At 34.6% G+C, this 14,651-nt stretch overlaps 1 protein-coding gene across 1 annotated transcript in view; it reads right to left on the bottom strand.

Annotated features, from left to right (window-relative positions):
- Nucleotides 1-14,651, bottom strand: part of LOC118194225 (adenosine deaminase-like) — a 56,291-nt gene continuing 41,640 nt past the window's right edge. The window contains exons 6-8 of the mRNA XM_035365443.2: nt 10,583-10,824; nt 5,891-6,017; nt 1-321 (exon numbers count right to left, since the gene is read on the bottom strand). Coding sequence (XP_035221334.1) covers nt 160-321; nt 5,891-6,017; nt 10,583-10,824 — 531 coding nt within the window. The 3' untranslated portion in view covers nt 1-159. The remainder of the gene's footprint in view (nt 322-5,890; nt 6,018-10,582; nt 10,825-14,651) is intronic.

The raw sequence follows: 14,651 nt of genomic DNA, 5'->3' as shown, positions 1-14,651 counted from the left end.
TAATGAAAATGGAACAAATATAATCCTTTTACTAAAATTCAGAAAAGCTAAAATTTCATAATAATAAAATTTGGCCATATCGATAAAATACTTCTTTGTGTTACGACAAAGTTAAAATAGCCATTAATAAAAACGAGGAAAATTTTGCCATTTGGTGGATTAAAAATCTCCTCCTCCAGACATGGCTTTCACGGCAATACAAGGTGGGTCAGTATTATTGACGCCGTTGTTTTCTTGAGCTCCGCAGATGCGTATCAGTTGCTCAATCAATTCTCTTTTCTCCTCTTCAGGCAAGAAGCAGTTACGAGCAGCATTAAAATTCTAAAAATTAAAAAAAAAATTAATGAAGAAATAAGATATAAAAATAATAACTTACCACGAGATTAATTGCAGCTTTTGTCAGGAATTTCATAATCTCAAATCCTATTCTTATAGGATCTATCTTAAATCGTATAAAATCCTATGTATCTGAAATCCTATGTATCTTAAAAACTTTTAAAATATTCAGGGTATTCATAATTCTTTCGGGTTTGCTAAAATTTAATATAACTATGATAAATATAAGTGTTGCATTTCACTACATAATCTTCCCAAGATCGGCATGTATTGAGCAGTTGTATGTTCAGCTGCTCGATTAATGCATCCCTTGTGAAGAGAAGACCTCGATTTCAGTTAATGGTACTAAAGGTATGTTCATTTTTCATCGTATAGGCAACCAGACTTCTTGTACTTATTTTGTACTAATTTTATTATTTTAAGCACATATTAGCTTGCCTATAGACGCTTCTGTTTGATATCCGTACGAAAACTGTGTTATGCTCTCACAGTCAACTCACGAATTGCTACAAGATGCATAAAATCTGGAGGATTAGATGCAGCAATAATTGTGTAATAAGACACATGATAATTTGTGTGATAAAATGCAGCTACTGTCATTCTTTCATTATTCTGCCGCCTAGCGTTATAACTGATACTTAGCGACTAAAACTAAAATTGCATGATACCTATTCCAAATGCAAACTTGGAGAGATTTTTTATGCGTTACTATGCACACTTTTTCCTGTATGTTTTATAGTTATTTTACTATAAGCTTTCAAAACCTCCGAAGGAAGTATAAATAAATCTATATTTCATTTTTACTTGAATGCAAATAATATTCATTAATAACACTGGGGAGCATCAAGCCGTTATTTAGATCTGTCACTTGTTTGTGACCAGGTTTTCATTCTAAATCCAAAAATAATCTCCCTCAGTTTTTGTCTATCACGTCAACATTTTAAGCTAATGGGTACTTTCTATTTGTCTTAAAAGAGTTCAATTAATTAATTAATTCGCTCGAGTTTTTCACACAAGCAGTAAACTTTTTTTTTACCAAACGATGAGCATACATGTTTAGATACAAATTTCCGATTACGGCTTTTTCTGGTTAAAAATGTAGACATTCCCGCATAATGCTCCAAGAACAGTCAGCCATCATATGTTTATCCCATCTACCATGGTACTGCGCCTCCACGGCCTTCAGATCTTGCTGGAGTCGCTCACCTGTTCATCACTGACTGTAAGAAATTTTGTGTGGAAATATATTTTAATCGTCAAAGAGGGCGTAAATTTTTCATGGTGCATACTTCTTGGATCTGGCAGCGCCAGTTGAATGTGTGTTAGACTTCAATAAACTTGGAAGTTTTGAATCCTGATTCGTAATGTTCATTTACGTTGGTGATTTGTGTGATTTGAACTGAATTAATGTTTCTTGACTAACTTGAAATCTTCTAGGATAACTTGAAATCTTGACGGTTATTATATTATTTTATACTGACTGCACCAAGAATTTTCAGAAAATTTTCAAGATGTCTATGTAAAAAATGCTATTTGATACTCATGTTGTAACCAAGCATTTTGAAGTTCTCAAAAGGTTGTTTGTAAGGCTCGAGTGGTTGAGCCTCTCCTCATCTTTAAGGAGCTGCTGAATCTGCGGAGCATCAAACACACCAGCCTTTATCTTTTCTAATTACAAGCTAGGAAATGGCAAAATGAGATAGTTGAATCAGTGTTCTTCATTTGGCAAAGTTTTAACAAATTGCTTCATATGACCCCGTTTCGTTTGCAGAAGTGAAAATAAAATGTTCTTTCTGTCGACAAGTGGCTAATGTTGGATGTTTGGATCACTAGGCTTCAGGTCAAATCATGGCGGCCAGTTCGATTGTATTCAATGCTTCTCACAATTCTTCTGTCCCACATATACAAAAAAAGAGATACTTGGTACAGTAGACTCCCTCTTAACTGACTTTCGTTTAACCGGCCATAATTAATTTAAGTAGGAAAATCAAAAAATAAGAAAAAATATTACAAAAACTTGAAAATTCCGTAATTACGTACTTTAAATACGAAATTAAAAGTAAATAAATTTAAAAAAAGAAACACTTTATTAGCGGTATCTCACACTCCTCTTAATTCAAAAATAAAAGTGCCCCGGAATATAGGATAATATTCAAATTTATAATGTGGATGAAACTGTTCTGATTGCTTCCAGAGAAAGCATTAGCGTCTAGAAAAGAAGCCGCTGCACCAGACAGTGACTTTGTCTGTATGCGACAACCCTGCATGAACCCATAAATTCCCTTTAATGGTTGTTGGCAAATTTGCAAAGCCAACAGCGTTTAAAATTATTAACGTCATGTACCTGCCATTGCACTATCGAGCTGTAAAGACTGCTTACATGACTCAGCAGCTGTTCGATGAATGGTTTCATTCTGAGTTTGCTCTAGCTATGACAAAACATCTCAAGTCAAAAAACATATCAGTCAAAGCACAGCTTTGATTGGATGATGCTCCTTCTCTTTCTAGCAAAAATGAACTAAAAGTGGGTGATACTGAGGGCAGTCTTCTTGCCAACTAATGTAACCTTTCTATTACAGCCCATAGACAAAATTGTGATAGAAAATTTCAAAAGACGGTATCGAAGAGAATTTTTGACAGCTCTCAGGGAGGAAGCTAACTCTGATTTAAGCATCATGGATGTATTGAAATCAATTAATATAAAGGAAACTATTTATATGATAGCTAAGTCATGGTCAGAGGTTGCCTAATCTATAATTATAAAAATCTTGGGTGAAAATTTGGCCATTGTATCAAAGAATCGCAGAAGGAAAGACAGTCACCGCAGCTGAAAAGACAGACTTTTCTACTAACAACTTTGTGTCGTCATACAAATGTCTTAGTGAATGTTAAGATGTTAATGTTGAAGACATAAAGCGATGGTTGAACGCTGGATCTTCAAAAAACTTTGTCAAATGACGACATCGTCGGAGCTCTCGCTGATGTGGTTTACGATGCCGATGACTCCGACATCTATGACAATGCGACCTCCGTCATATAGCATGTAAATAGAGCAACAGCATTAAAAATGGCTTTATGCTACGTGGAACAACAGCTAACAATTTCTTCCAACGATTTGAGGCTTTAAAAAAATGACGAAATTATGCAGAAAGTCACGGAGTTTCCAACCTTTAGCAGAATAAATAACTGAATTTTTTAAACGTTTCTACTAATGGTATGTAAAACTTTTGTAATAAATTTTTGCAGTACACATATGTAAAATTTGAAGGATGCAGAGAAGATCAACATGACACATTTAATAAATGCTTACTTTATAAAAGTCCATTTCCATCATTTATATTTTTTCCTCTTTAGCCTGAATTTTGCTTAAACGGCTTAACGCCGGTCCAATTTAGGCCGGTTAAGAGGGAGTTTACTGTATATCTACACTGCTGGCCAAGAAGGAAGCAGATCATCTTAAAATCAAAGCAGATGATTCATTGATGCATGTGATATTGCAACAAATCGATGATTCTCTTTATGTCTTCATATTCTTCATACATACAAACTGAATGGCCTATTGAGACTGCATCAAATATATTTTAATTGTGAAGGAGGATAAACTTTAAGCTCCCTTTTAAGCAATAAGCTGAAATTCCGAATTCTTCCCTTAAACCATGTACGTTATCACAATATAAAAATACATTATCATATCGAAAGTACTGCAAAAACGCACTTTCTCTTGTTCGAAAGTATATCTTAGCTCCTTTTTAAAGCAAGTTTTTCTCGTACAGTCTTGGTGCTAAGGGCTCTGAAGCCTTTTTGGATAGTCCCAAACCTCATGCCAAATCTTTTAATTCATGCTAATCAAATTCTTTACGAACAGAATCATCTTCAGTTTCAAAATCTTCGTCGTTCGGGTCAATTCGATAGTCACCATAATCGTATTCATGTATTTCCAAGGAATGTAATTCTTTAACTAGAACTGGGAGTTCAGCTGAGTGAGATACTGGACGTATAGCCTGATGGTAAACTAGGATACTCTATTTTGGATTTGTTTCTTCTTATTATATCCTGACATTTTCACTGGACAAAGTAATGATCATTTAAGTGATCTTTGGGCTCTCGCCAAATCATAGGTATACCAAAGTGAAATTTACAAACTGTTTTCTTCCTCCGCAACAGTAAACTCTCGAAACACTGCTTGCACACTTTGCGACGGGCCCATAATTTATCTTCATCACCAATTTTCCCTTTAAAATAGTCAAAATATGCTTGCCCAACATCTGGACTGATGTTTGTCCTTTCACTGGGCATGATAAAACTGCCACATATATAATAAAACGAATTAGGGCTATACACTTACAGCGCAAACTAGCAGAGGCAGACATTGAGAAAATTTTTAGTTCATATATAAATAAAAACTAAACACTGTTAATCTTGCACACAAACAAGAGCTCGGAATCCACATAGGAATGCGTTTCACTACTATATCAGAGCGACGCACAACGACTCCCTACAGTATCTCAGGTGTAACGGAACTAATCTAGCAAGTATGCATCTGAAGCTGATTGCTGGAATGCCAAGGATATTATAAATTGAAATTACTGCCTTTGTAAACAAATCAATCGTATTTGAAATACTTTTCCTAACTCTAAAGGTAAACTCCCGCACTATGCTCGTTGAGGTACAAATTAGCTATAGCGGCTTAATCAATGTACAAGATAACTAGTGGTAGGCCTAAAAAAAGAACATGATAACTAATAAAATACCTAATTAATGGTATTTCAAGATACAAACACCATTTAAGAAGAAGACATTTCATCTTGGTAGAATATTATTTTGGAATAATATCTACGGCTACCATCGTTAAATGTATCATCTTTCAGAAATCGATGATAAAAAATGTTCTTACAGTGTAAACTGATAATTGATAAATTCTAAAATGCTAACAGCCCTAAAAATGTTTCGTTGCAGACTGAACAACATTCTGATTTGTAGCTGGACACTGAGGTTGTAGCTATACATGCTTCCAATTACACCAAACGCACACGCTAAGAAAGAAGAAAACTCCTTACAAGATAAAAGAAAACATTTTCGGCGTCAAGGAGCAAGAAGAGAGACAGAGTTGATTATACTGTAATGATACTTGCGCATCACAAACATTTGCCCCAAAATATGCAAAAAATATTAATTTGCTGAAGAAGCTTTTGAGATAAACATTCGAGGCTTTCATATTTTTGGATTATAAATGCGAATAACTGCATAGTTTCTTAAAATAGTTTTTTTAATTAATCATATTTTCTAAATTTATTGCATCAGTTTTTCGTAAAAGGCTTAAAATAATTTACTTCCTACACTCGTGCTTTCATCGTGGTCTTTTTTACTTGGAAATTTAGAAAAGGTCTTTATGATCTGTGTTTTAGAACGTTAACATGCTTTCAACTCTCATTGTATATTGAAATTATTTTCAAGTATTTTTTCAAAAAAAAAAAAATGTTCTGTTTTGTTTCTTTATTTTCTCTCTGCAATTTGACTTATTTTTAACCAAAAAAAAAAAGTGCAAATTACTTACTGCCCTGATTATATGAATTTCCTTGAGTCCAAGCCCGCGCAAAAATTCGTATTCTTCGTCGATGCTTTTCTGTGTAATTGTTGGATCATCTCGGCTGATTGAGAAATTCACTTCGTCCTCTGCGAACCTTCAAAGCAAAGAAAAATTAATAACAAAAGGCTTTATTTTTAATTCGCACTTTCAGAAATTTCTGCTGGGAATAGATACGAACTATAACAAGAAAAATTCCTTAAAAAATTGCTTTATGGACCGAAAGAAAAGCTAAAACTCTCTGAGAAAAAGGATGTCAGTTTTATGTAGGAAACAATAAAATAAAATATTAACTTTAAGTAGGGAAATAACCATGTCATGGATCTATCTAGACTTACAAATAGTTTTGATTTCATTACGGAAAATTTTGTTATAAAAGCAAAGTTATTTACTATAAATTAAAATACAATAAAAATAAGAAGTAAATTTCTCTTTGCTCATTGGAATTCAATTTTTAAAATTAACAATAGCATTTTGTTAAAATATCAAATTCTATGTCCTCAAGTTTACCTTTTTCTAATAATTTTAACATAATAAACCGAAACTAGGAAAAAAGACCACAAAATTATAATACAGTCAAAAGTCTTTAATCCGGACGTCCATAATCCGGAATGATCTGTAATCCGGACCTCAAAGCTAAAAACTTTCTGCGCACGCGTCAACGCATGCGTTGACGCATGAACATAATACGTTTACGCATGCGCGTAATACGTTTACGCATGCGCGTTTAATGTATAACGGACGGTATAAGCTAAGCTAAAATTATCTAATTATCTATTTCAGTTGATGTTGCAGATTGCTTACTTGATCTTGTTACTTGATCTTCTAATTGGATCCGGCTTATTATTTTTTGCAGACTGTTAGAGCAATTTTATAAAAGTAAGCTTGAACTTTCGATTATGTCAAAAAGAATTTCCGATTCTGAAGCTACCAAAGGATCTACAAAGCGAAAGCATGTTTCGATGTCCATCAAACAAAAAGTGTAATTGCTGAAAAAAGTGGATAAAGGCGTATCCTTTGATTCTCTAACCATTCCGAAATATGTTTATCAATTTCACGCTGCTCTGCGACGGGGGGGGGAGACGCGACGCGCAGAGAACTGGAAGTTGATCTGTCAGCACTATCCTTATCTTCAGAGCAGATGTTTTTATTTTATTCGGCTTATAATTTCTTACTAAATGTAGTATTTCATCTCGATGTACTCCGTCTTTGATATGATTTAAATCAAATTCCTCGTCATTATAAATATCACGAATACACATCAAATAGTTTTCTAGTTGCAAATTTCGACTATGTGTAATGTATGCTTTACGCACGCGCGCGTTAAAAGAAATGTTTAATAAAGTAAACAAATAAATATTAAGCTTTTTTTTTTATTTTGATACCCTTTAGATCATAATTGCTCTTTATTTCATAAATTACGGTTTCATATTTTTAATTTTATAATTTCTGCATGCCATCTTACCAGATTTAAACTGATGATCTATAATCCGGGAAACCCGATAATCCGGAATCGCCGAAGTCCCGACGAGTCCGGACTAAAGACTTTTGACTGTATATTTAGTCAACTTCTTATGCATCATACACTTATGCATGGGCATTATTAATCAGCCACTTTCTGGCATTTTTAATATAATTATATTATAAAATGACAAAATTGTATAGGTAAATTGTGCAGAAGAAAAATTTAAATTAAAATTGAATGAAGTGTAGATATTCTCAAAATTATCCTTTTGCCTAAAAATTATGAATGCGTTAACATTCATATAAATTTACCGCGCAGAAAATTCCCGAGTTTTTTTTTTTTTTTTTTTCCATACATCTTCACTATTAGCTTTACGTACTATTAGTTAAAATGGAACTGAAGTTAATTAAGACACAATAACACGCCGAATAAATACTAATTCAGAAGTCAAACAATAAAAATCAGCGTTATATTTACAAAATTTTCACAAGACTAGTTTCGATGGTTTTACCGAACCACTATCTTCAGCTGCAAAACCGCAAATGAACAAGATAGGAAATAATGATTAGATAAGATAAGAAAGCCTGGACAAGAATAAGAAAGTGGCGCCATCTGTTGGTGAAACCAGAACTAAAACATAATTTCTTTAAAGGCCGAAGGCAAATTTGGATTGGAATTAGGATCGTTAACTAGAACAGAAAGATTTTTATGAATGTGAAATGCCTCTAGAAAATCCAGTTCTCCAATGGAAGATGTTTTTTGAATAATTTTGGCAGCAGAAAAACTGAAAGTGTGGTTTTCGGACCAACAATGTTGAGCAACAGAAGACTTCTGTGTTTCCTTTTTTCTAACATATGCCTCATGTTCCTTGACGCGAAATTTTAAGGCTCTCTTAGTTTGGCCAATGTAAATTAAACCACACTGGCAAGGAATCACCCCGTGCGTAAAATTTGCGTGAAATTCATTCTAACCCGGATATTATTATTTCAAAGGCCGACAAAAGTGGCCAGATAGTCGTCATGCATAGGAACACTTACATCGATGGTGTCACTGAACTCTTAAACGAAGGACCATATAATCCGATCCCTAAAGATCCTTCACCTTCGGACTTGTCAAAAATAAAAACTGCGATCAAATCTTCGCAAATCATTTCAGGCAACTTAAAACATTCACTTATCCCATCTGTTGAGAATTGTGCCAGATTATATGCTCTTCCCAAAATTCATAAAAGTGGTATTCCTTTCCGCCCTATTGTATCGAATTTAGGTACTGCCTCATATCCATTAGCTAAATATTTAGTTTCTAGATTTTCAACTCTATTAGACAATAACATTTACACCATAAAAAATGCAATAGACTTTGTAAAAAAAGTTAAAAACATTTCTCCTAGTAATTTACTCATGGTTTCTTTTGATGTAAAATCAATATTCATCAATGTCCCAGTGGAGGGTGCATTAAGATGTCTAGAAACCAGACTTCGCGAATTTCATTTCTCTTGCATCGAAATTGATGAGCTAATTTCTCTCACTCAACTCTGTTTGAAACAAACACATTTTGTTTTCCAAAATAAATATTACAAGCAAACTGAGGGATTAGCCATGGGAAGCCCCCTCAGTCCCATCCTGGCTGATATCTACATGCATTATTATGAATCAAAATTGTTTGAAACTTTAAACTTCCCGGCATGGTTCCGCTACGTAGACGATACTTTTACTCTGTTTGAAGGTAATAAAGATGATTTAAATAAAGTTCTTTCAACAATGAATTCTATTGATCCTGCTGTTCAGTTCACTTTTGAACTTGAGACTTGAAATTCTCTTCCGTTTCTCGACATTCTGGTCACACGTAACACATCCAACTTCGGTACTACGGTTTACCGTAAACCTTCATCGGTTTGCCTTCCACCACACTTTAAATCATGTCATCCGACTAAACAAAAGTTAGCTTCATTTTATTCCTATGTTTTCCGTGCTCTTCAAGTTTGCTCCTCCAAACTAGCCCTTGATGAAGAACTAAAGTATTTAAAAGCAATAGCTATTGACAGGGGCTTTCCACCCAACATTATTAATCAAGCAGTTAAAAAATTCTCATCTCAACACACTAAAAGGCACACTCTTGTTTTAGGAGATTATAAAAATTCTGTTGTCATTCCCTTCTTTCCATCAATTAGCTATAAAGTTGCACATATTTTGCAGAAATTTAACTTTCGGGTTGTTTATTCTCCCATCAATAAAATTCCGAGTTCCATACTCAAGGACCCCATTCCGGATATGAATTCCTGGGGTATTTATAGGATTCCTTGCCAGTGTGGTTTAATTTACATTGGCCAAACTAAGATAGCCTTAAAATTTCGCGTCAAGGAACATGAGGCATATGTTAGAAAAAAGGAAACACAGAAGTCTTCTGTTGCTCAACATTGTTGGTCCGAAAACCACACTTTCAGTTTTTCTGCTGCCAAAATTATTCAAAAAACATCTTCCATTGGAGAACTGGATTTTCTAGAGGCATTTCACATTCATAAAAATCTTTCTGTTCTAGTTAACGATCCTAATTCCAATCCAAATTTGCCTTCGGCCTTTAAAGAAATTATGTTTTAGTTCTGGTTTCACCAACAGATGGCGCCACTTGCTTATTCTTGTCCAGGCTTTCTTATCTTATCTAATCATTATTTCCTATCTTGTTCATTTGCGGTTTTGCAGCTGAAGATGGTGGTTCGGTAAAACCATCGAAACTAGTCTTGTGAAAATTTTGTAAATATAACGCTGATTTTTGTTGTTTGACTTCTGAACTGAAGTTACTTTACCTCCAATTTTTGTTTACTTTTGACGCAACTGTAGACCGCAGTAACATGAGAAAAAATTATTGTACATTTCCAAGACAAATTTCTTCAAATAAATTTTATTCTTTCATGCTTTTTCTTTCCTATAGAGACTAGTTCTTAAAATTTATACATTGATTCGGAGATTTATCAGTCTTCAGAATCTTCAAAACAGCTCCAGTAACGCGAAGATAGGCACGCGTTTTTCAAGAAAATATAGCCTCCTTGTTAACATTTAAATGCAACTGAAAAAACATGCAACTGAAAAAACATTTTCTGTTTTAGTTTCAGAATCGAACAGGTAATGTAACTCAGCTACTGTGAATGTATGCATACATTTCGCAACACTGCGAGCACACAAAAATAACACTTTTCTCACTTAATTATTGGATGCTTGATTTCTGCTCGAGGCACAGATCCAGTGAGGCAGCTAGAATATGGACACGTTTCGAAATGGATTCCTTTCTTCAGACAAGCCATATATATTTCGGGATCATCAAGAACATGATATCCGTGTCCTATTCTTTCTGCAAACATCTGCGTTATTGCAATGCTCACGTTGGAAGCAGGACCAGCTTCTCCAGCATGCACGGTACGGTGAATACCCAGTAATTCCGCTCTCTGAATGCATCAAAGAAATAAAATATTCGTTAGTTTACATTTGCGAAATAATATTAGATGCCAGGTATTAGGTGCTTACGTTTAATCATTTGAATCATTACACTGAAATTAATTTCTCTTTTTCAAAAAGCAACATATACATTTTGATCCAAACTGTTTGCAAATTGTTGAAAAATACTAAATTATTCAATAGAAACACCATGTAACAGAAATATAAGAATTATATATCATATCTTTTTATGCATCAGTGGCTATAAGTTTCTTGCAATTAGTGGTGTACTCTAAGATAATTTTTAAATGCGAATTCGAAAATGTAAACGTTTTCTTCGTAGCTTGATCTTTATTGATTATGCTGAGAAAATGCCTACAAAGTGCACTAAGTATATTCTTTCAATAAAATTTTAAGCTTTCATTGAACATTTTTCCCAAATTCGTAATGAACGTAAATAGTACAGGAGAACAGACCGAATATTTTTTTTTTGAAAGGAGGCAAATATTTAATTATGTTGGTATAAATTTATAAAAACCAGTTTTTACGCATAGTCTAATAAAGAATAATCGAAAATTTCGTATTGAACATTGAGCTCTAGGAGCCAGGTTCAGTTTTCTCTTAGCTCATCCAGACCTCGTCGGTAAGCATAAATTTTTGTTCTCCTTGATGGCCAGCAATGAAACTTAAATTTACCGGATCCATTATGGACAAACCAGCATAATAGTGATGATAACGGAACTGAATCGGATTTTTAGGATTACTCAACTTCTTCCAAGCATAGTGATAAGTACAAAATGCAGGACTTTGTTAAAGAAACCCCAACCGATAAGAAAACTAAAAGCAGACTAAACGAAAACGAGAAAAGACTAACTGCCCTAAATAACAGGAATTTAAAGCCATTATGGACAAGTATAGGAGAACAGACCGAATATAGGAAAGTTTATATAATATAGGAAAGTTTTCCCATGTTTATTTAAATGAAATCAAACAAAAATCTAAAGAACGCGCTACAGAATCCATGGACCTAGCTGATAAGGGAATGATTTCTACCGAAGAAAATAGGACAATTTTCCATGATCATGTTAGACTGAAAAGACAAATAGAGGCAGCCCTTAAAGCCACAGAAACAGTAAAACCAATTAAAACTCAAAATATCGGCAAATGGATTTCCCCAAAGAAAACAGCTAAAATCCCGCAAACTTTAAAAACCTCTGAAATTCTACAAACGAACAGATTTGAAATTTTTAAAGAGGATAAAACAAATACCGAGCAAATGGACATTAACAGTCAACCAGAAACTGCAGAAAATATTCCCCTCATAGTCATCACTGACCTGGAAACTGACTGGATGTCAGTAGAGCAGCTCCTCGCAAACACTTGCAAAGCAGAATACGAAGCAGATATGAAAACTCGGAAAATATATCTTAGAACATCCACCATACAAGATTTCAAAGCTACAGTAGAAAAATTCCAAAAAACTGACTTAAATTTCCACACTTATCAGTTGAATACCAAAAACACAGTAAAAGTTATCCTAAAAAACATTTCGAGTACAATCACAGAACAAGCAATTCAGCAATATCTAGAAAACCGCAAATTCCCCATCATTAAAATAAAACAGTTTACGAAGAAAATAGAAGGTAAAATGATAAAACTCCCAATATTTTTTATGGAACTCGAAAGATCTGAGGAAGGCGAAGCAATTCACAACGTCAATAGAATATTCAGCTTTAACGTTATAACTGGAAAATGCACACCCAGAAAAAGACCAATTCAGGGCTTCAACTGCCAAGAATTCGGGCATTGCCAAGCCAACTGCTTTAATAAAGTACGATGCGTAAAATGCGGAGATAGCCATAGATCAAACACTTGTCAACTTAAACCGGAGCAGAAACCTAAGTGAATTTTTTTGTACAGAATTTCCATGTTAGTTCTTACGGAGGTTGTAAGATATACAAACGCAGATTCAACTAACTTGAAAATAAAGAAGAAAAACCCACCTAGTTCAGCTCCACCTTCAATAGAATTTCCTAACCTAACGAAACAGTAAGTTCCCAAAAGTAATACAGCCTTCCACCCCTCGTACAGAAAAAAAAAAAAAAAAAAAAAAAAAAAAATGAAAACAAAATCAACCCCAGCAAAAGACTTCACTGAAATATTCTCAGTTTTTTAAAGCTCCGAAAACATTTCAGTTCCTACAGAACTTTTCCTCTAGAGTACAAAAATTTAAAGAAGCTCAATTCCCACAGTAAGCTAATACTAGCTTTTAAAGCAGCAGAAATTATATTATAATTTACCGAAACAGGCTAAGCATTACTTGCCGAGCGGTATTACTCTTCAAGCCATAGACCAACACATCAATAGTTTGGCTCTCGACAGTACATTTTTCCCAGTCAACTTAAAACTGTTTCATTCAGTCTTGTTTTACCGAGAAAATTTTCAATTGCTTTCTGTAAAAGTTTAAAGATTTATTTGCTAAGAAAAGTTATGCTATTGCTATCAATTGCTTTACTTGTATATCATCAAGTTCGCAGAAGTTAATTGCAGATCTCTTCACCAGAAGCGAAGTTAAGCCTAAATCCGACTTTAAGGCAAGCTTACAGAATAGATGATAGATGGCGACACAGGAGCCAACTAAAACTCAGGAAATGATGAAAATATTTTCTTCTTTTAGGAAAGATTTGTAATGACACGCTTATTGCGCTATACACATCCTGATCACTCAGGATTTTTCAACTTCCTACTTAAGCTATCCCAATTATGGGAACAAAAATAGATTGGTAAAGTGCCCTCACGGGTCGAAAACCTCTTAAAAACGCGATGGTCTACGATCTACTATACATCTATCTATTTACTGGAACATATTTGTTTTAATAAACAGATAGGTACTATGATACTAGTCTTTCGGGCTGGTGTCAGCGCGAATTTCGTCGCGCTTTTACCAGCACCTTATTTGCCCCATAATGGGTATATCACGTGTGTATAACCTTATTTTTTTTGCCGCTAATGGGTGAATTTCCTGAGGAAGTATATAAAATAAGGCCCTTGCCTGTATGATCTGTGTTGGTGTTGCACTGGGATGCGAGATTATGGGAAGATTAAATGTCAAATATAAATAGATGAATGGCATATGGTCTTAAGTTGAAATCTTCGTCAAGCAATTCATATTTAAAGTTGTCTGCGTAGTGTACGGAGTTGTTAGTGACTGCTTTAGTGAAACAAATATTATTCATCCTTCTGATGTGAGATTTTATATCTTCAATTTTGAGGTTTTTATGCAAATCTTCGTTACAAATAAACCACGGTATACCCATGATCTTTCGCAAGAAGTTGTTTTGAAATGTTTGTAGTCTGAGAAAGTCAGTTTTGGAGGCAGTACACCAGGCCGATGAAGCGTATGTCAGAATAGACTGGAGAATACTTGTATAAATTCTCTTTTTCCTTGCTGGGTCTAATGATGATGATGGGTTAATAATTGAATTAAGCTTTCGAGCAACCCCGGTTGCTTTTCCGATGGCTATGGAGATATGTGGGTTTCAAGTCAGGGTAGTGTGTGTGTATGTGTGTGTATTTAATTATGGAAAAGCACATTAGGGCTATCTGCCTAAGGGGAGGGATGCCTTCGTGGAGGACTTTCTAAGGGAAACTGCCTCGTATACACGTTACACATGGGGAAAACCACGAAAACACCCATGCAGCCAGCCCGTTCGCGGGATTCGAACCTCGGACCGAACTACCAGTGTTCAGCGACTTTACCGCTCGGCCGCTGGTGGGCCAAGTCAGGGTAGAATTAAAGCGAACCCCTAAACAGGTTGCTGACTTTTGGAACCGTTTC

Source organism: Stegodyphus dumicola, chromosome 9 (assembly GCF_044657685.1).
Source record: "Stegodyphus dumicola isolate Sdum_Otavi_A_Nest chromosome 9, ASM4465768v1".
Lineage (NCBI taxonomy): Eukaryota > Metazoa > Arthropoda > Arachnida > Araneae > Eresidae > Stegodyphus > Stegodyphus dumicola.
This window is presented reverse-complemented; position numbering and strand designations above follow the sequence as displayed.